The sequence below is a fragment of the Onychomys torridus genome, chromosome 1 (genome assembly GCF_903995425.1).
Source record: "Onychomys torridus chromosome 1, mOncTor1.1, whole genome shotgun sequence".
NCBI classification, from domain to species: Eukaryota; Metazoa; Chordata; class Mammalia; order Rodentia; family Cricetidae; genus Onychomys; species Onychomys torridus.
The window spans coordinates 172,497,168-172,517,902 of NC_050443.1; the positions used below are offsets into that span (position 1 = coordinate 172,497,168).

Consider the following 20,735-nt stretch of genomic DNA (forward strand, 5'->3'; position numbering starts at 1 on the left):
TCTACATAGTGAGTTCCTATACAGCCAAAGAACGCAGACTACAGAGAAATCTTGTCTCAAGAAAACAAAAACCCTGCATAAAGTAAATACAGGGCTTTGAAGGAGGTGGGGTCAGAAGAGCACATTAGTTTCACTAAGAAAGGGGAATTGAACTAGGAAAATGACATGATTTTGGGCCCCAAGCTGGAAAAGTAGCTCTTAAAAAAGTCAACCTTTCTAATGATTTTTAACTACAGCTCATTTAGCTATGTTCTCAAAAGACTAATTTGGGCTGGGCAGTGGTGACACATGCCTTTAATTGCCAACACTCAAGAGGCAGAGGCAGGCAGATCTCTGAATTTGAGGCCAACCTGCTCTACAGAGCCAGCTCTCGGACAGGCTTCAAAGCTACACCAAGAAACCCTGTCTTGAAAAACAAGAAACAAACAAAAAGTCTAATTTGGGACACAAATTAAAAATCAAATATCCCAATGATTTATAGTGTGCTCATAAAATGAACTGTAAAGGTGCATAGTAGAAGCTAGCTACCAATGTTTACTATAGAACTAAATGACTAAGGTCTAAGATAAGGTATTGTTAACTAATTTTAGGTTGTCAGTCACTACAAACCTATTCTCAGAACTGCACTGGGCCACACAAGAACCACCTTCGGGTAAGCTCAGAAGGTAACAGGAAAACCTCACAGAAGCGAAACCTTGTCTTTATTGAACACTGGCTAGACCAGACAAGTGTTTACAATGTCCCATCAGTACTATCAGTTTCAGAACCACTTACATCTACACCTACACACGTGTATGTGTGTGCTTCTTTAAAATAACAGGAAAGGGAACAAGATTATTTGGTTTCTTGTTTGTTAAAACTACTGGATTACCTGTTGTGTTCTCCCTCCCACTGCAGTAAGAGTTGTTTAATTTGCACCTCAAAAATCCTAGATATAAAGAATGTTTATATTTACTCTTGGATTTACAAATTACTTACACTGACTGCTCCATAGTACAAATAATACAACTGAGCAGATATTGTAAGGATTTTAAACAAACACAAAACCTTGTTGGTTTACACATACTTCTTCCTTTTTAGTATTTCAGTTACTATACAAGCTAGGTAAAAATCCAAATCAAACGCTGAATAAATTTTTAGCTGATTTACATCATATTACTCACCTCTGAAATGTCTGGTTGTAAACTGTAAAATCCTAACCCAAGTCATAAGAAAGTCATCTGTCCTGTTATATAAGAGGTATCCCTTGGTATTTTCAAAGGAAATAAATTCAGCACTCAATATTAAAACTACACTACACTGGACGGCCACGTAATCTTCACAAAACAAGTATTTTAAAAATTTGAGTTAGAATAATTTGATGCCTTTTGGTTTGATACCTAGTCTTTGTAATTAGACTAATAAAAACACCATTAAATGTACTTTTTTCTTCAGAAATCAAAACTATTATTATTATATATTTAACCTACAGCAGTTTTCAGTGATAGAAAATTACAACATGTCCACATGGTTGGGCTTGCCCAGTGGACCACCTAATTATTTCCGGTTCAAAATAGCCATTTCCAGGTCAGAACATATTGCGTGGCTAGGACTCTGTGGCTTTACATGGTTGCGTAAAGCGTGCACGGCCATGTAATCTATGCGCACGCGTGGAGTAGTAGCCACATGTGGTCCTGTACGCATGCGCGGCCCACTCTTTAAAAAGCCGGCGCCATTTCGCACAGGTCTTTCTCTTCTTCTCCTCACCCACGTGTGCTTCACACAGGCCTATCACATTTCTGTCCTCTTTAATAAAAACTCTTCTGTGGTCTTGTCGTGTTCGGGACGTGTTCCTCGTGGGTAAGAGCACCGCTAAATAACTAACACTCAGGCTAAGGATGCACTGCAGAATCCTCTACAATGTTTGTTACAGACTTACTTTGGCCTGGTAAATCTGGCAGGAATTCTTTAGTTTGTTTTAGAAACTTCACTCCCTTCCCATTAAGTATGTTCTAGTGTGAAAAGTAAGTCGGGATTTACTTGATGATGTTTCAGTAGTAGTATCACGTATGACTGCTGTTTAAGGAGGTCAGACACCGTCATTCGACACAATGGCAGACATCCCTATAGTTGTCACCCCTATGTCAGATACTGTTCCTCTTAATACACATTAGCTCAATTCTTGAAGAAAATGAGAAGTTACACATAGGTAGTAAGTGGTGAGTCAGGATGCAAACATCAGGTTTTAGTCTTTGCTCTTGTTTTATGTTCTATAGGTCCTGCTACATGTTAATTAAAACAGCATTTGCTAATTGTGATTTTTGCTAAATTTCTGGTTACTAATTTTTAAGACTATTAGGTCAACTTCAAAAGTCAAGCTTTGAGAAGATATTTGCAATCAGTATTTGAATTCCAGTTTGTCAGTTTCAGTTTTAAATCTTTTTAAGAACTCCACATTAAATTCTGTAACAAAACACAGTACACCTAGGGTTCCTATTTAATTTTAGAACATAGAGAGCTTAAGCACTTTCATTTGGAACGTGGTCTTTTTAACAGCCAAGTCCTCACCTCCCTGGGTCCTAACTTTCAGTTTAGTCCAAAGAAACCAACATCATCAGTGCAACATTAGGATGTCCCCAAGGGCCACATTTCATGGGACACCGAGCTGCTGCTCTTATGTCCACCCATTTTCAGAACACTTCTACTCCTTTCCTAAGACAAAGCCCTTAAGGAAAGAAACACACAGAAAGAAGGAACACTGTTTAAGGCAGAGAGCCCAATTACAACAAAACTGTCAATATAAGCACCAAGTACAATACTGTCTAAGCGCGGCAAGGCACCAGCAAACCACACAATTACACCAAGTGACTTAGTTTTCATCAAAGGATTTCCTTGCCACTGGTACTGCACTACTAAAGACGTCTGTTACAACAGCAAGATTAATTTAAAATTTCTCATGTAGGAGTTTTCATGCTTTAGGTACTCTCCAGCCTGCAAGCCTTGGACAGTGGGGATCTAACTGAAGGTCTTAAACACGCTAGGCAAACATTACCACTGTCCTCGGCCCAAATAGCCCTTTTTTTGTTTTCTTTTTGTCATAGGTATTTATGAAGAATATCCTGACCTCTTGGGTTAGGGAGGAAAAGAAGAATTCTACCTCACTACTGTCAGAAAAATTTCAGTTTACCAAGACAAAATTCATGAAATCATTTAATTTACAAATACTTTCATACACACCCCTTAATCCTTTAGGATTGAATTTCTTATATTCAATGAAGAAATTCTTAAGGATTTATGAAGCATTTCTCAGACTCAACATCCTTCTCCCTGGTAGTTCTGTGTACAAGCCTAAGGCTCACTACACCAGAGCTGGCAGCTACAGACTTCACCCCTTTGTTAACACACTGGAGATTTTAAAAACACTTTATTTATTAAAGTTAAACATACAAAACTGAAATTAACACACACCCTAAAAATTGTCTTGACCCTTTTTCTATCTGTGTTTTTGGCTTAAACTCAACTTGGATAACTGTGGTGCTCACTTATACCAACAAATGCTGGCAACTTGATCTAGTTAATAAAAAGTACAAACTACATGAACATAATATACAGGGGAATTATGGTCAGATTAATGCACAAGAAATACAGGAAAAATTTAATCATGAAACATTCAGTACTCTTGTTCATTAATTTAGCCTTGGTTTTTTTTTTTTACAAAAATAGTATCTACATTGTATACAGGGCTATACATCAGCTTTTTGTTTTCCCATATAAACATTACACATCCCAAAAAAGGTACCACTATACCACAAGTGAAAATTCAACAAAGGAAAAAAAAAAAAAAATACAAAACACCAAATAAACACCAGAGAAGGGGAGCGTATCCTAAACATGGTTTGTTTGTTTTTTAATATAAAATTCAAACTCAATGACAAAAAAATACAAGGTGAGTCAATTGTAGAAGTGACCTAACAGGCCCGGGAAACAAGTAATTCAAGGAATAACCTCAAAATAAACTTTGCCATTTATAAATTAACCTATACTCGGGTTTGTCTGGACAATGGCCAGGTTATCAAACTGAAGATGTCTTTAGCAGGCTGGCATTTTGCCATGATGTTCCAATGAATTGCTGGGATATGTCAAGTGCAAAGCACCTGAAAACTCCAAATTAGGACTTATAAAATGTCTACTTAACATTAGTTAAGTGGGGACCTGAAGTTCAGTAAGTCATCTAAGTGCTGATTTAAGCAGCATCTAACTAGAAAAGTTGCCTTGTTCAACAAACTGAGGAACTGTGGTAAGTAGTAATGAAAAGTTAAATGATAGCAGTTATCAAATGTCTTCAAGTTTCATTCTACCAAAGCCAAACAATGACAACAATGTATCTTCCTTACTCATCTAGCAAATAATTTACCTTTAGAAAAATATAAGGATAAAAAGGTAAATGTAAAGCCCTGCAGAGATGAAATCCAACAGTTCTTCTGATTACTGAGGCATCAAATGCCTGACATTGTATTTAGATGTATCTTGATACTGTGTCATAGGCTTGTCAGCAATTCCACAAGTTCCTACTCCAACTTTGCCCGTTACACTTTCTGGCGAAGCAAAAATACTCCTCTTTACCTGGGAACAAAAGGAAAACCAGTTTTGATCAGTGTATGAAAACAAATCTCAACCTTTTTAATGTTAAATACATTCAAGTTCCAATATTTATAAAACACGTGGCTTTTATAGAAAATATCACTACATACTAATATAAAGCTACCTGTCTCAAAATGTGAGGTTTTTCACTCTCAAATTCCTATTTAAAGCATGGGCTCTCTATTTTGGTCTAACAGAACTCTGGCTGTAAATGAATTCTATGGTGAGGCATGCTCTGGTCCCCTGCCCTCTGCCACACATGTGATCTACTGTGTACCCTAACAAACTCTGCCTAAGGATCAGAGGAGAGTCAGCCACTAGATTAAACATAGAGGCCGGCCAGGCAGTGGTGGCACACACCTTTAATCCCAGCACTTGGAAAGCAGAGATCCATCTGGATCTCTATGAGTTCAAAGCCACCCTGATCTACATGAGATTGATTCAGTCTAAGAGAGAAACAAGAGCCAGGCAGTGGTGGTACACATCTTTAAACCCAGTTCTTGAGATCTCCTGCCTCTGCTACCATTATTTGAGAAGCACACATGCCTTTAATCCCAGCGCTAGGAAAGAATAATGGCTGGGCGGAGAAAGGTAGATAAGGTGTGAGGAGACAGGAACTGAGGCCGCCTTTCAGCTGAGAAAGCCCTTTAGGCTGAAAGATTTGTGGAGTTGATGAGGGGAGAACTGGCAGTGACTTGCTCCTTTGTCTCTCTGATCTTTCAGTATTACCCTAATATCTGGCTCCGGGTTTTTTATTAAAAGACCAATTTAGCAATTTGTGTTACAGAGCAGCTATCTTGACAACAGTGAAAAGCCAAGCTATAGGTGAGCATCAGGTCATCCTTATGTTGAGTATATGAATTCTATAGTTATTTTCTACCCAACAAAGCACACCAAGAGAATTTATAAGCTTGTTTTTTATTGAAGAAAGTGACTATTGATTTTTATAAATCAAGAATTGGCCCTTTGGAAAATCCACCCCTCCATTCTTAGTCTGCAGTTACTCGAACGACAGCTGCATTTTCAGAGAAACACCGTGATGAAGGACGCACTCACCTGGCCCTTCTTGTTTTTGGAGTAAGCCCTATTGTTGAACTGTTGCCACTTCACCTTCTGGTCCTCTCTTTCCTGCTCAAGTTCTTTTATTCTCTGTGCTTTTTTCAAAGCTTTTTTCTTTTTATATTCACGTTGCTGGGCAATCATTTCTTTTCTGTGTGGAAAACCCAGACATCAATGTCAATAATTAAGATGTAAAATATGACTTCCTTATAACTTACATATTAATTTATTAACAAAAGCACAACTTTTCATTAAAAATCAAGGCCAAAATCTGAGTGTGGTAGCATGCCTGTAATCCTAGGTGGAGACCGGAAGATCAGAAGTTCAAAGTCCTCCTTGGCAAGCTGGAGGTCAATCTGGGATACACCAGATCCTGTCCTTTTTTCGTTTTTGTTTTCCGGAGCTAAGGACCGAACTCAGGGCTAAATCCCCAACCCCAAGATCCTGTCTTAAAGAAAGAAAAGCATAAAGAAAGAAAAGCAGAGCTGAAAGAGAGATGGCTCAGCATGTAAAGGCATCTGTCACCAAGCCATGCCTCATGAGCTAACCTGAGTTTAACCCTGAGAACCGGAAGGCAGAAGGAAAATCAACTCCTTCAAGTCCTCCTCTGACCTCCACTCACGCTGTAGTGCACATAAATCCACACAATAAATGTAAAACAGACAACACCACTCACTGAGTACTAAGACACTTTCTTTATAAAGAAGACAGATATAGCTTAATGGAACATGTGCAGAAGTGGGAGATGGAGGCAGATGGAGCTGAAATTTAAGTTGTGCCTCTGCTACACAGAGTTCAAGGTCAGCACAGGCTACATGAAACCCAGTCTTACAAACAAACAACAACAACAACAACAAAAAACAGTAAAATCAACATTAATGGCTGGCTAACCCTTTACCAATTTCTAAAAATACAGCTAGTGTACTGTATGCAACACTTGGGAAGAACTATTTCATCAATACTGGAGGAAGACAGAGACCACGACTGGAAGAACAGCACAAGCAACACTCTGTGATGAGCAACAGCAAAAACCCGGGTTTCCCAAACTAGGACTCTAAGTAGAACCAGGGCCTAAGCCACCAATAAATAGCCTCCACTGGCTAACACCGACTGACAAGATGAAGGGTTCAAAAGAACAACTCCTGACTCGCTGCACCAAATAACCAACCACAGAAAGCTAAGTGGTCTTTGACAGAGAAGGCAAGAGTAAAACAAGAATCTGATTTTCTTATTCAGTGGGTTTAAATGCTGTTAACAAGTGGTATTTTTCTAAATTCAAGAACATTTATGTAGCAACTTAAATTTTAATTCTTCCAAAATCATAAACATATTAGAAACACACACACACACACACACACACACACACACACACACACACACCAACCAAAAGAGAAGACCAGACAAGAGAGCGGTCTCAGCAGGTTGTGTTTACACACAAATAAGCACTTGGACTCAGAAGTGACTTTCAAGTGTTGACCTTGTCTTCTGCTATCTAATATCTACTTTCTGGTCCCAAGTTTTTAACCCCAAGATGTTGTTACTTCTGTACCTCCCACATTTATCCCCCCAAATCAGAACCGCCTCCAAGAGACTTACTGAACAGTCTAAGAACCGTTACACACTATTTCACAGATCAGGCAGATGTTAGTTTGTTCAACATCAATTAGGGAGACAAGTCAAGCCAAAGTACCTACATAACCAATGTCACAGTGCTTTCATTGTGTACTTTGTTAACCCTTGTTTCAACTGTTAGTTTAGATGTTATTTTCCTAAGGAACCTGTCCTGGTAACCATAGTACCTTTTTATTGTCCCCTTAAAACTACTCCCACATCCCTTCACAATTTCTACACTGGACTGTTTATGTTTCCCCCATCCCAAACCTTTTGTGGTACTAGGTTCAAGTATACTAGTTAGGCAAAGGCTCCATACCTAAGCTACATTCCCGGCCCTAGGACACTTCCTGGATTATGTAGTTTTTTTCTGAATACAGATTCAGCAGGGACAAGGCTCAAGGTGGTCTCCACTGTGGTCTAGCCTTAGGACCTGACTTACAAAAATACAGTGGATGCTCTTAGTGTAGTGCCCTCCTTACTGATTACATTAGTATGAACAGTATCCACATGAGCAGCATGCATGGATTCTCTTTGCAGATTACTTCAACTACCCAATCGGGAAACCCTAACACGCTACCTTAAAGTCAGTTACTTAAGCCAGATGTAGTGACTCAAAGATCGAGGTAAGACTGAGGAGTCCAAGCTAGCCTGTGCACAGTGTGTCGCCTGTCCAGGGAAAAACACGTCACTTACTTTGACATGGGTTTGTTGCCACTGTCCTCTTTAGCCTTCCTTCCTTCTTCTACGGGTTTAAGGTTCAACAATGGCGTCACTTCGGCATTGCCATAACCAGCAAAGGTGATTGCAGCGGTGCCATTTTCTTCATCTATCTCCTCAATCTCCGCTTCATAACACCTGTAAAGATATCATGGCTGTAAGCAGGTGAGTAGAGATCTAGTACTCAGCCTACAAGACTTATACTGTAGTGACTCAATTATCAAGTCTCTAAAATAAACTTCTGCAATCAAATGGCCCTTTTTGCAAAATAATGAGAGGTTTAAAGCAAGGCACCTGGTATCAAACGTCCTAATTAAAATTTCCACCAGGAAAAATCTCTTACATATCTACCCACTGTACTTAATCTCTTTGAGAAAAGCTAATTCTTAAATGATTAATTTCAATGTATGCATCTGAGTGCAATAAGATTACCAGCCATTCACTTTTTAACTTGAGGAGACATCAATTTGGAACATTTTAGAAAACAGTCATTCATCTTTTTTTCCTTTAGGATCCAAACCGCTCTTCTCCCCCAAATTTTAAACTAAACCTAAAATTAAGCTGCATTAATGGCAACCACCCAAGAATTACACTAGTTTCATAAATCACATTACCGACACAGATGGTTGAAATAGGGCAGTCCAAACTGAATAAAAACATCTTACCATTGTATCTTATTAATTCATGTTATAGTTAGAGGGTTGTTTTTCTACACTTACTGTCCATCTTCACTCCAGATTGCCATACATTTGTCCCCTACTTTCCATGAATGAGTGGGCTGAGTAGAAGCAAAACTGTCTGAACTTGCAAGAGTTTCTGAAGGTTGAGTTGACAGAAGATCTTTGGTCAATTCTATAACTTCCTAAAAAAGAAAGCAAAAGCCGTAACACTTGTAGTTTAATACTGTCAACTACTTTCTGGCTTTACAATATTAGTTCTCATACCACAAAGCAGTTATGCATGCTACATGTACAGTTCATAGCTACTGAGAAGACTGAGGAACAGCACTATAGACTAACAGTAAAGCTGTGATCTAAGCCTACACAGGCACCTTCAATTTAACTGTAAAAACTATTAGAAATCACAGTAGACAAGTTTCTGCTGTGGCTGACTTCTAAATGCCTTTTGTGACTGAACAGATTTCTCTACAGATGAGAAACAGAGACTGATTTTGATTCAAGGTTACTTTTACAACCACCATGTGTCTTTTATGCAACTACAGTTTTATAGGGCATTACTTGGCAGAAATATCAACTGTGTAACCAACATACTTCTCTATGAATTCCCAAAACACTGGAAACAGTCTCATTAGCACACAATGTTTCCACTTATACCCATTTCTACTAAAATACTGTAAAGCACAAATAAAAGAAACCAGGCATTTTTCACCTCATTTAAGTACTAATCATCAAGTTAGATTCAAAACTGTCTACACCTTCTTATCAAGCACAGTAGCACAGCTTCATTTTAAAGGAAAAAAAATATAGGTAACCCACAGGAGCAGATAGTGCTTCTCTGTATGGCAGATACCTTTCTAATGTAAGCTTCTGTATATTAGTTTGACTAAGTGTGTTAGGGATGGTTAAAAACTTGCCAAAAATATAAACTGCTTATCTGCTACATTCTTAATCTAATGCGGAGATACATTATCCATTACCTGATTTTCAAAGAATTTGCCTACTGGTTTCCCACACTGTTGCATTTAAAACATATTCTATGTTTGGGGACAAATATAGCAAAATTAAACTCCTAGTTTCTTCAGGCATCCATTGAGTTTTTGTAATAGTTGTTTTGGTTCAATAGCCAAGGAAAGTTAAATATTAGTCTCCTAAAGATTCTAAATCTTCCTGGCTACTTCTTAAAAAACTAGTATTTGTACCCAAAAGAAAAAAAAAAAGAAAGAAAGAAAGAAAGAAGAAAAAAGAGTATTAAGTACCTGGAGAAAGGTCAGTTTTGTGAATTTAAGGAAAAAAAAAAGCTAGTAAGCCTCAGATTTGAGTTAAAACTCAACAGAAAGATACCTCTAAGTTTAGCCAAGTAGACATCTTTTTCTTTTCTAAGTCATGGGAGGTGATACACGGTTTTATATTCATTAGTTCTGCAACACTAGAGACTGAACCTAGGATCTTGTGCAAACCAGAGAGTGCCTTCAAATACTTTTTTTTTAATTAGACAATTCTATATAAATAAAGCAGGAGCATTTCCAATAATAGTAATAGAAAAAGAAGAGTAAATTACCCAATTTTGTTCTCAGTTAACCACCTCCAGAGCCAGGACTATAAACAGGCCTGACTCGCAAAGTCTTTATCATTAAATGTTTGCATCTCCTTCCAGGGATCATGTTTTTAAAGCACAAACATGCATTCTACCTCCATAAGAAGTCTCAGATTTGAGAGAACATTTCCCTTCCACTTTTGAAAGGAAATATATTCAAAGAAAAGAATCCTGAAAAGCTGTGCATAATTTTCAAAATCCTGTGCCATGATGGCCCGTCTTATAAACAACAAAGTCCAGAGCATTTACTCAAGTCCTGTAACTTGTCATTTTACATGTCCCTCCCAGTAATTTCTAAAAAACCTTCTCATTTTTTTGTCTTCACATGTGTGTATGGACCAAAGTATCAGAAAAACTATTTTATGTATGAGGGGGTTCTTGAAGGTACATACCATTAATTACTTTTCCTCCCCCAAGTCTGAGTTCTGAAACTGCTCCTTCATTGACAGATGGGCAGCAGTTACAGTAATCGGCAATTCCAGGAAGCATCAGGAGTTGTGATCTACATATCAGCAGGTCAAAGGGGGTGCACTCAAGCACTGCTTACTGAAGGAAGGCGTTTCGGGGATGCAGAGAGCCACTGTAATATATGAGACAAGTGACTTGACCCCTGCCTCCTTTAGAACCAGTTTATTCAGCAATACAGCCTAATAAATCGACTATTTTTGTGATTACTATAAACTGCCTGGGGAACTAAAGAGCTAGTCTGATTTTACTATACCTACTTTCTCTTCTAAGAAAAAAAAAAAAGAATTTTTTTATTCTATACAAAAGTCAGAAACATGGAAACCTCACTGAAAAAATAAACATAAGGAATTAGAAGCCATTATGATCCCCTCTCAAAAAGAAAATGTAAAAGCCACAAGATTAATAACCACCCTAGAGATTGAAATAACTACAATTATATATATGTCCCTAAGAGTAGGAAGTGGGTGAAGGGGAGACCCATACCAAAACAGAAGCGATTTCCTAGTCTCAATGCAAACAACAAAGAACACAGTCACATCGCAGAGGCAAGTTCTACCAGACAGTGCTGTTCTAACTTCCTAAAGAAAATCTGTAGATAAAGGACTTCAAAGTCATCATTGCTTTGCTTTTTCGTTTTGTTTTTTGAGACAGGGTTTCTCTGTGTAGCTTTGCGCCTTTCCTGGAACTCACATGGTAGCCCAGGCTGGCCTCGAACTCAGAGATCCGCCTGCCTCTGCCTCCTGAGTGCTGGGATTAAAGGCGTGCGCCACCTCGGTGGCACTTTGCTTTTTTTATTGAGACAGTCTCCCTAAATCACCATGACTGGCCTGGAACTCTACAGCCCAGGTTGGCCTCAAACACATAGAAATCTGCCTGCCTCTGCCTGATTTGCTTTTTGTTTTTGTTGACTTTCCCCCCACCCAGTGCTGGGAATTGAACCACAGGGTGTTGTGTATTCTAAGCAGTTACAGCCTCAGGCTCCAGATCATTATTAACTGAGCCCTAGATAAGCCTTTTAGGTAAATACTGTATCTACCATAAGGTTCTCTCTATCATACTTCCCATTATAGATTTCATATCAAAATAGCTGACCCCATGCTCTAAAGATAATTTACCCTAGAAACATTAAAAAGACCTGGTAATAATGCTGTTTGAAACCTCCCCAACCCCCACTACACAGACTTCCCACTGCCAGGAAGCACACACAAGTGTTACTCTTCAAAGAAAAAACAGGGCTTTTTTTAAGTTAGCAGAGTAGTAGATGGGGCAGGTTAATTTGCTCTGACACTTCAGGCAGACTCATAATACAGGTGAGCAAATCCAATGAGCAGGGAGGAGACACTGGGTTATTGTTTACACAAGAGCTGGGGCGAGAGAAACTTTACTAAAAACTTCTTCTTACTGAATGGCACATAAACACCACAGGCCTGGCTTCTGAACACTGAAGGAGAGTCTTATTCAAAGTAAAATTATCCCACATACTTTCTGTTTTAAAAATAACATTTACACAATTTTAAGTCTGGAATCTGAGTTTGAAAATGTCCAACTCATTCTAAATTTCAAATAAGGTCTTTCAGACTTCCAAACCCATTAAGCCCTCTCAAGTAAGTTACATTTGAAATTTTGTGGAGGTTTTTGTTTTGAGATAGGGTCTCACTATGTAGCCCTGGATGGCCTGGGACTCAAAGCTTGGCCTACTTCTGCTTCCTGAGTACACTTCCTAAAGGTGTATATAGCGGGCAAAATCTAATGATATTAATGACCCTCAAGAAGATAAAGAGGAGTGTTTAGATGGGGCATAGAATAAGAGATCATCAAAACACCCTGAAAACTTCTATAGGATCAGGTTCAGAATTTTAAGAATGTTTTTAAGATCAAAATTTTCGTACACAATATTTACAAGTTACATATGGTATTTTTCTTAACCTGGTGTTCTGAGAAGCAACAGATACTAAGTTTGTCCCAATGCCCCAGTGCATGTCCTTCCAAGTTTCATACTTCCTATCCCCCATGAAAAGTTAGATCTCCTTTTCACACCAATTCAACTTAGACAAGGCTCAACAACTACAAAGCCTAGTCTGAAGTTCAAATACTTATATAACACCTACACAGACAGAGTGTTCTCTGTACACATTTTATGACACACATCATGTGTGCTGAAAAATAAGGTCCCATGTTATTTTCAAATAATCCTGTGTCACTAAAAAGAACCTTAATCCGGTTATACATTCCTCCTTTAATAGTGTTACCTTTTCAACTAAGTTTCCTTGTCAAATTTTTAAATATAAAAGCATATTCTGTTGAAAGGTTTCTTCTCATGAAATCCTAAAAGCACACAAAAGATTTGCCAAACCACGAGTGTTTCGTTCATTTTGATGTACACCAAATGAAGGAAGCAACTTTAGAAGCTTCAGTGCCTGTATACAAGCATACATGTATATACAAATAAGGAGCACCTTCTTCATGGATGCTTTGAGTGCCTATGGATTCTGAACAATGCATCATGTTAAAAAGACAAATATTCTTTTCAAACCACATCAACTACAACTGTCCATCTATACTTACTTGCAAATCCTTCTTCAATTTCAGCAGATCTTCATTTTCTCCGTTTCCAGACAAAGCAGCTTCTACTTGCTGGAGTTGAGCTTTGTAGCTAGCCAACTGTTTTGCCAGATCCTCTGACATCTGAGGAAAATGAAAGACCATACAAACTGAGTCAAACATCAAACTACAAAAATATTCCTTAATCTGCCTAAGTTAATCACTTTTGCTCCCAACTGGAAGTTTTATTCGTCATTATTTTTACTTTCTTCAGATTTAGTTAGCCACAAACGTCAAAGCAATAAATTACAATTATCAGATAAATTCTATACAAAAAGATCTCCCAGAACGTATAAGAAAAAAAGGAAAGTTCTTTTAACTAATATAGGAAGGCAGTGAGTGTGTAGCTCAACAATACTTTGACATACTCTTTTTTGTTTGTTTATTTTTTTAAGACAGGGTCTCTCTGTAGAGCTCTGGCTGTCCTGGAACTCGCTTGGTAGCCCAGGCTGGCCTCGAACTCACAGAGATGCTCCTGGCTCTGCCTCCTGAGTGCTGGGATTAAAGGCGTGCGCCACCACCGCCCGACTAACAGTTGGAAAGGTCAAAATCACAACAATTAGCACGGACGAGTACTTCCCAAGAGAGATAAAACTACACCAATTACTTCTTCTGCCATTCAACTGTCAGAGTACGCAGCTCCTCGGAACACACATACTGTTCACATACAGGAAATCTTAGCAGCCCGCCTTTCGACAGGCGCAGCTCAATGTCCTAAAAAGTGAGATCCGGCGAAGCCCTCCTTAAAGTGTACGCAAACATACGGGTCCTCCGGGGACCGGCTCCAGAACATTCCCGTCCCCCGGAAGCCTGGAACCCGGGCAGACGCTTCCAGGCTGAAGGGTTCTCCTCCCAGCCACCAGCACTCCAAAGCCCGCCGTCCTTCTGTCCACCATTTCGGACCAGGGGACTCAGAGCCCCAGCTTCCATGGAAACTGCGGAGCCCCGCACCCTCACAGTGGACCTCTCGGAACGGCGCGGGCGTCTCCCCCACCCGACGGCTTCCCCGGGACGGCCACGTTCGCCGCCTCGGCCCGCAAGCCTCCTCGCCGGCCAGGGCCGCCCACTAGGGGTGCCAGAGCAGCCGGCTCCACACAGTGCCCGCGCCAGGACCCCGCTGCCAGGCCTGGGCTTTGGGCCTCCGTCTCCACTCCAGGCCGAGGCCCGGCGAGGCCTGACCCTCCCTCAGAGGCGCGTTACCTTGGGCGGGGTTGGGGACGGGACGACGGGCAGGGGTCGGGGACGCGAGCCCAGCGGCGGCAGGGGCAGCTGCAGCAGGGAAAATATCCACCACGACGAGAAGATTCGGTCGGAAAAGGAAAAACTCGGCCGGCGGCGAGGGGGGAGGGGAGAAAAGCCGGGCTCCGGCAAGAGGGAAAGACAAGGCGAGTGAGCTCTCGCGAGATGTACAAACTCTCGCGAAATGGCGCTTGAGTCACGTGACGCCCGGCGTCCTCTAAGCTGCCAGCGTCCGCGGCCTCAGGAGGCGGAGTGGGAGTGGTCTAACCGGCAGGAAGTGTCGTAACTGAGCTGCGCCAGGCGCAGCGTGCAGGTTCGTCTTACGTCAGTTCCGCTTTGTGGTGGGAGCGGCGACGGGATTGTTGGGGTGGGTGCTGTCCTCAGGTTCCAAGGGGCGTAGGCTCGCGAGCCTTTCCGGCAAGCGGTGATGAGATGAGAGCGGGATTCAGTCCCGGGCGCGATGGCGCGCCTGCAGTCCAGCCCCGGGGAGGCCGAGGCGGGCGGATCTGAAGCTGAGGCCAGCCTGGTCTGCATAGCGAGTTTCAGGCCAGTCAACACTGCCTGAAGACCTTGTAAGTCAAGAGAAGGGGAGTTTTGTTGTTGTTGTACACGAAATAAATATAGCCAATAAGGGTAGATGGAGTGCTAGAATGGAAAAGTGGCTATTTGGGGTGCTTAGACAGCATCCATAGACGCTACAAAGCCATGTGGTGAAAGGGAGGTAGTTTGTTTATAGAGTCAAGGTATCACACACAAGTATGAAGCATCATATCCCACTCATGATTAATAATTACAATGAAGGGCCGGGCGGTGATGGCACATGCCTTTAATCCCAGCACTCGGGAGGCAGAGCCAGGCAGATCTCTAAGTTCGAGGCCAGCCTAGTCTACAGAGCCTGATCTAGGACAGCCTCCAAAGCTACACAGAGAAACCCTGTCTCAAAAAAACAAAAACAAAATTTAAAAAAAATTACAATGAAGAAATTTGGCATTCACCTACTTGCCCAGTGATCAACTTAAGCACCACTAATTGTGAGACAACCTGACTTTATGCACCTCTTGACTGATACACCATGAGTGACTGTCACCTGTGAAGGAATATAATCAAGCCGTCCAGTTTAAAGGAAATAGATGCATAAAGGAACATGTTGAGTGGCTGTGAGGAAAGAACCACAGATCCAGAATGTGGATGGTCTATTGACTCAAATTATTCAAGAGTAATGTGGTTTTCGCCCAGCATTGGTGGCACACGCCTTTAATCCCAGCACTTGGGAGGCAGGTCTTATGAGTTCGAGGCCAGCCTGGGCTAGAGAGTGAGTTCCAGGAAAGGCGCAAAGCTACACAGAGAAACCCTGTCTGGAAAAACCAAAAAAAAAAAAAAAAAAAAAAAAAAAAAAAAGGTAATGTGGTTTTCTTTCTTTCTTTCTTTTTTTTTTTTTTTTTAAAGATTTATTTATTATGTATAGTGTTCTGCCTGCATGTATGTTTGCACACCAGAAGAGGGCACCAGATCTCATTACAGATGGTTGTGAGCCACCATGTGGTTGCTGGGAATTGAATTCAGAACCTCTTGAAGAACAGCCAGTGCTCTTAACCTCTGAGCCATCTCTGCCCAAGTAATGTGGTTTTAATAAGAAATATTTTCCATAGTCTTGGGCATTTGAACACTTTGTCTCCAGTGCTGTCTGGAGTGGGTTAGAGGTACTTCCTGGCTGGAGAAGTATGCTACCGAAGCAGGCTTTGAGAGTTTAAAAACTTAGATGCCACTTCTAGTTTGAGCTCTCTGCTTTGAGCTTGCAGTTTATGATGCCAGCTCTCAACAAACTGCTCCAGACACCATGCCGGCCTGTCGCCTGTGCCCTGCCATGATAGACTCACACTCTAGAACATAAGCCTTAAAATAAAATCTTCTTTAAGTCGCCTTGGTGGCGCTGTTTTGTCACAACAACAGAGAAGGAAGCAAGCTTTTGAAGGAATGAGGACTGTTTTAGATTGGGAGATAAAAAGAGAGCATGGTGGTGCATGCCTGTAGTCTCGGTACACCAGAGGCAGACGTAGGAGAATCAGCAGAAGTTTGAAGACCACTGGGACTGGTAGGTGTGTTCCGGGTCTGCCAGGGCTACGTAGCAAGAGCCTTGTCTGAAGAACCAACCAACCAAAAAGAGAAATAATAGTGTGGTGTATAAATGTTGACTGGACAGGCCAGGCTAGTGATGTTAACACAGAGGTAGTGTGTTCACTGAGAAACACAAGGTCCTGGCACCCCACCCCATGCCCCCAAAAACCGTATGTGTGGAAATTTAAACATAGACAATATGAGCTACTGCTTGGATTCACTATTGTATGATGTTAAATTGCTAGTTTTATTAGGTGTGAAATTTATAGTTACTTAGGGGAAAGGCCCATGTTTAGATATTTAGGGATACCTGGCTAAAATACTATATTACTTAGCTGGGTGTGGCATCATATGCCTATAATCCCAACACCTGGTGGGTGGAGTTATGAGGAGAAGGAAGTCAAAGCTAACCTCAGCCGTGTAGTAATTTCAGGTAGCCTAGGCTACATGAGACTCTCAACAAAAATTATGTAAAATGTTTATACTGTTTATATATCCATATATATGAACATACATATACCTGTATATGCATGTATGTCTGAGTGTTCACATGAAATTTAAAAAGCAAAATGTTAGCAGTTACTGAACTTAATAGAGAATGTGTAACAGTTCATGGTACTAACATCTCAACTTTGCTGTATATTTGACAATTTTCAAAATACAAAAAAGGGGGAAAGTATTCGTAGCCTGGCTAGAATAGATGTTGAATGGTTGGTTTCGTGTGTGTGTGTGTGTGTGTGTGTGTGTGTGTGTGTGTGTGTGTGTGTGTGTGTGTTGGTAATGATAGAGAATGGAGGAAAAGAGGCAGGTGGATCTCTGTGAGTTCAAGGTCAGCCTGGTCTACAGGGCTAGTTCAGGACAGGCTCCAAAGCTACAGAGAAACCCTGTCTCAAGAAAAAAAAAAAGAGAGAGAGAGAGAGAGAATGGAGGAAAACTGGGTGATAGCCATTGCTTGTTAAGCACAGATATAATGTGAGATTACAGATGCACACGTGGCCCTTAGAAACAAAAGACAACAGAAAGTGCTAATCCCATTGGTCGAGAAGAATACCACTACCACAGTTTAGAGCCAAATTTGAAGCAAGCTTAAATACTGGCCAGGTGGGTGGGTTCTGGCCAAGTCCAGACCCAGGTTCTTGGGAAATGGTCCCGAATTAAGTTTTGCAAGGGCTTAAAAAGGAAAACCCATAATTCATTGCATTTCCCATCAGGTCCAATCACGGACAAGCATACATCCTGACATATTCCTTCCTACATACCTCCCACCCACATGTGATCAAACATAACCCGTGTAGATGGGTCAAACAAACTTGTTTAGGGAAATGAAAACATGTAGCTTGTTACCTCCCATAAATAGAACCCTCCAAGATCTATCTTTCCTTGGTCAAGGGGCTTGCAGATCAAAAACATTTTTGTTTCATGAATCTCTAAGGCATAGTAATTAAAACTTCAAATGTAACTTGGGCTCTCACAAAAGGATGGGTCAGTTGTAGCAGAAAAGATGCAAATACTGGGAAGAAAAGCATGAGTAAGTCGGTAAAGAGTCAGGTGGGCCTCACTTGCCCACTGCTGTATGATGGGGCTCTGCAGCTTCCTGCTATAGCTGTAGAAATAGTCTTAAAATGGTCTTTGATTTTTTTTTAATGTGTACAGGTGTTCTGCTTGCATGTGTCTGTACCATCTGCATACAGTGCCCACGGATGCCTGAGAGGGTGTTGGATCCCCTGGGACTTGAGCTACAGATACTTATAAGCTAGCTGTCTGTGTGGGTGCCAGGAATTGAACCCCAATCCTCTGGAAGAACAACTAGTGCTCTTAACCACGGAGCCAGCTCCAGCTCCTTAAGATGACCTTTGAAAGTGGAGTTACTGTATTCCTCTGCTATAGCTTATTTCTTTTAGAACAAAGACAAAAGGGAAAAATACTTCACATAATTTTTACTGCAAGGTGTATAACAGGACACCAATTTTTTAGGATTATTTGAACTAATCAGCCACAAGTGACAGTGGGTATGCTTTCTCACATAGAAAGGAAAAAAGGAGCCACTTGACTTTCGTTTTTTAATGTGTGTGTGTGTGTGTTAAAACACACATGCTTGGGGCTGGAGACATGGCTCAGAGGTTAAGAGCACTGACTGCCCTTCCAGATGTCCTGAGGTCAATTCCCAGCACCCACATGGTGGCTTACAACCATCTGTAATGAGATCTGGTGCCCTCTTCTGTGTACATAATAAATAAATAAATCTTAAAAAAAAAAACACACACATACATGCTTCAGTGTTTGAGTGTGTGTGTTTGGGTGGGAAGGGAGACACACATGGCATAGCGTACATGTGGATCAGAAAGGCCTCAGGTGTTAGTCCTGGTCTCCTGCTGTGTTTGAGACAAGTCTTTTGTTCACTGCAAAGCACCAGTCTTCCTGGCTGGCTTGATAACTTCCGAGATTCCTGTCCTGGTCTCCCATCTTGCTAGGGAAGCATTGGGATTGAAGATTTGTGGTGGTATTGTGTTCCCCAAAATATTGTGCACCCTAATAAACTTATCTGGGGTCAGAGACAAAACAGCCACAATATTAAACATAGAGATTAGGCAGTGGTAGCACACGCCTTTAATCCTAGCATTCCAAAGGCAGAAATCCATCTGTTCAAGGATACAGCCAAGCATGGTGACACATGCCTTTAATCCCAGAAATCGAGCCTTTAATCCTTTAATCCTTTAATCCCTTTAATTCTACTGATGGTAGAAAACAGAAAGGTATATAAGGTGTGAGGACCAGAAACTAGAAGCATTTGGCTGGTTAAGCATTTGGCTAGTTAAGCTTTTAGGCTTTGGAGCAGCACAGTTCAGCTGAGACCCATTCGGGAAACAAGACCAGCTGAGGAAGTGTCGAGGTGAGGTAGCTGTGGCTTGTTCTGCTTCTCTGATCTTCCAGCATTCACCCCAATACCTGGCCTCAGATTTGATTTTATTAATAAGAGCTTTTAAGATTCCTGCTACAAAGATTTGCTACCACGCCCAGCTTCCACATGGGTTCTAAGATTCTGAATTCTGGCCGTTGTATTTTCATGACAAACGATTTACCCACTAGGCCATCGGTTCTCAACCTTTGGATCATATGGCAGATGTTTACATTAACATTAATAACATTCATAACAGTTATAAAATAGCAATGAAAATAATTTTATGGTTGGGGGTCACAACAGCATGAGGGACAGTATTAAAGAGTCACAGCATAAGAAGGTTGAGAACCACCACACTAAGCAATCTCCCAAGACCATAGAAACTCTGATTCTTACAAAAATCAAAACGAGCTCTAGAGTTTCACCCTTTAGAGATCAGCAGCCCATAATTTGATGTGGCCATATTTAGCTATTTTGGTGAAAATAAAACAATTATGGGTACGTTTATACTCAAAGATTCCACTAGGTGGCAGTCAGGATCCAGGCATCTATATCTAATACTGGATTTTGTTTTGTTTTGTTTTAATTTTTATTTTTTAACAGTGATGGAGCCATGGTGCAGAAACATTGCCAAAGGGAAGTCTTGGGGAAGGTGAGGAAAGAAAAGTAAATATCTATACTAACTATGGCCTAATAATAATAGTAAACAAGTAACCAAATGATGAAGGACTACACACCATCTGCACTCAGCTCTGATTGTAGTTTAATACACAGGTTTTTATGTGTGCTTGTTGTGATCCTTCAGTGCATTTTATGAATTCTTTCATGAAACCTTTCAGATCACCATGTATGGTTCATACCTTTGTATTATTACAGGAACCAGGTGGTGGTGGCACTTGGGAGGCAGAGGCAAGCGGATCTCTTGTGAGTTCGAGGCCAGCCTGGTCTACAGAATGAGTTCCAGGACAGCCAGGGCTACACAGAGAAATGTGTGTATGTGAAATGTGGCTCACTTTGAGACTCTAGTACATCTAGTGCATTTAACACCTATGAGTCATATCACCTGTAGAGGACCTGAGTTCTGTTCCCCTGCACCCATGTGGGCAGCTCACAACCATGTATAACTCCC

At 40.9% G+C, this 20,735-nt stretch overlaps 1 protein-coding gene and 1 long non-coding RNA gene across 3 annotated transcripts; one reads left to right on the forward strand and one right to left on the reverse strand.

The window, feature by feature from the left end:
• Nucleotides 1-3,384: 3,384 nt before the first annotated feature.
• Nucleotides 3,385-14,770, reverse strand: Smndc1 (survival motor neuron domain containing 1). 2 transcript variants are annotated; one of them, XM_036172471.1, is made up of 6 exons: nucleotides 14,554-14,770; nucleotides 13,318-13,437; nucleotides 8,730-8,872; nucleotides 7,987-8,148; nucleotides 5,677-5,830; nucleotides 3,385-4,602 (listed from the first exon to the last, which is right to left on the reverse strand). In XM_036172471.1, the coding sequence occupies exons 2-6, from the start codon at nucleotides 13,435-13,437 to the stop codon at nucleotides 4,465-4,467; spliced, it is 717 nt and encodes a 238-aa protein (XP_036028364.1). In that variant the 5' UTR covers nucleotides 14,554-14,770; the 3' UTR covers nucleotides 3,385-4,464. The 2 variants fall into 2 exon arrangements, with proteins under 2 accessions (XP_036028364.1, XP_036028371.1); XM_036172478.1 differs by lacking the exon at nucleotides 14,554-14,770 and adding an exon at nucleotides 10,677-10,864 and having other exon boundaries at nucleotides 13,318-13,381.
• Nucleotides 14,771-14,946: 176 nt separating this feature from the next.
• LOC118594973 lies at nucleotides 14,947-20,513 on the forward strand. The gene is made up of 3 exons (XR_004946432.1): nucleotides 14,947-15,164; nucleotides 20,210-20,258; nucleotides 20,483-20,513. It is a non-coding gene; the product is annotated as an uncharacterized LOC118594973 (long non-coding RNA).
• The last annotated feature ends 222 nt before the right edge of the window (nucleotides 20,514-20,735 follow it).

What these genes read in the sequence shown, in the direction of transcription:
- Smndc1 (XM_036172471.1), bottom strand. Translation starts at nt 13,437, where the DNA reads ATGTCAGAGGATCTGGCAAAACAGTTGGCTAGCTACAAAGCTCAACTC. An exon ending in AATTGAAGAAGGATTTGCAA is followed by an intron (nt 8,873 to 13,317) that starts GTAAGTATAGAT and finishes TTTCTTTTTTAG; the next exon opens with GAAGTTATAGAATTGACCAA. An exon ending in GGCAACAAACCCATGTCAAA is followed by an intron (nt 5,831 to 7,986) that starts GTAAGTGACGTG and finishes TTTTCCACACAG; the next exon opens with AAAAGAAATGATTGCCCAGC.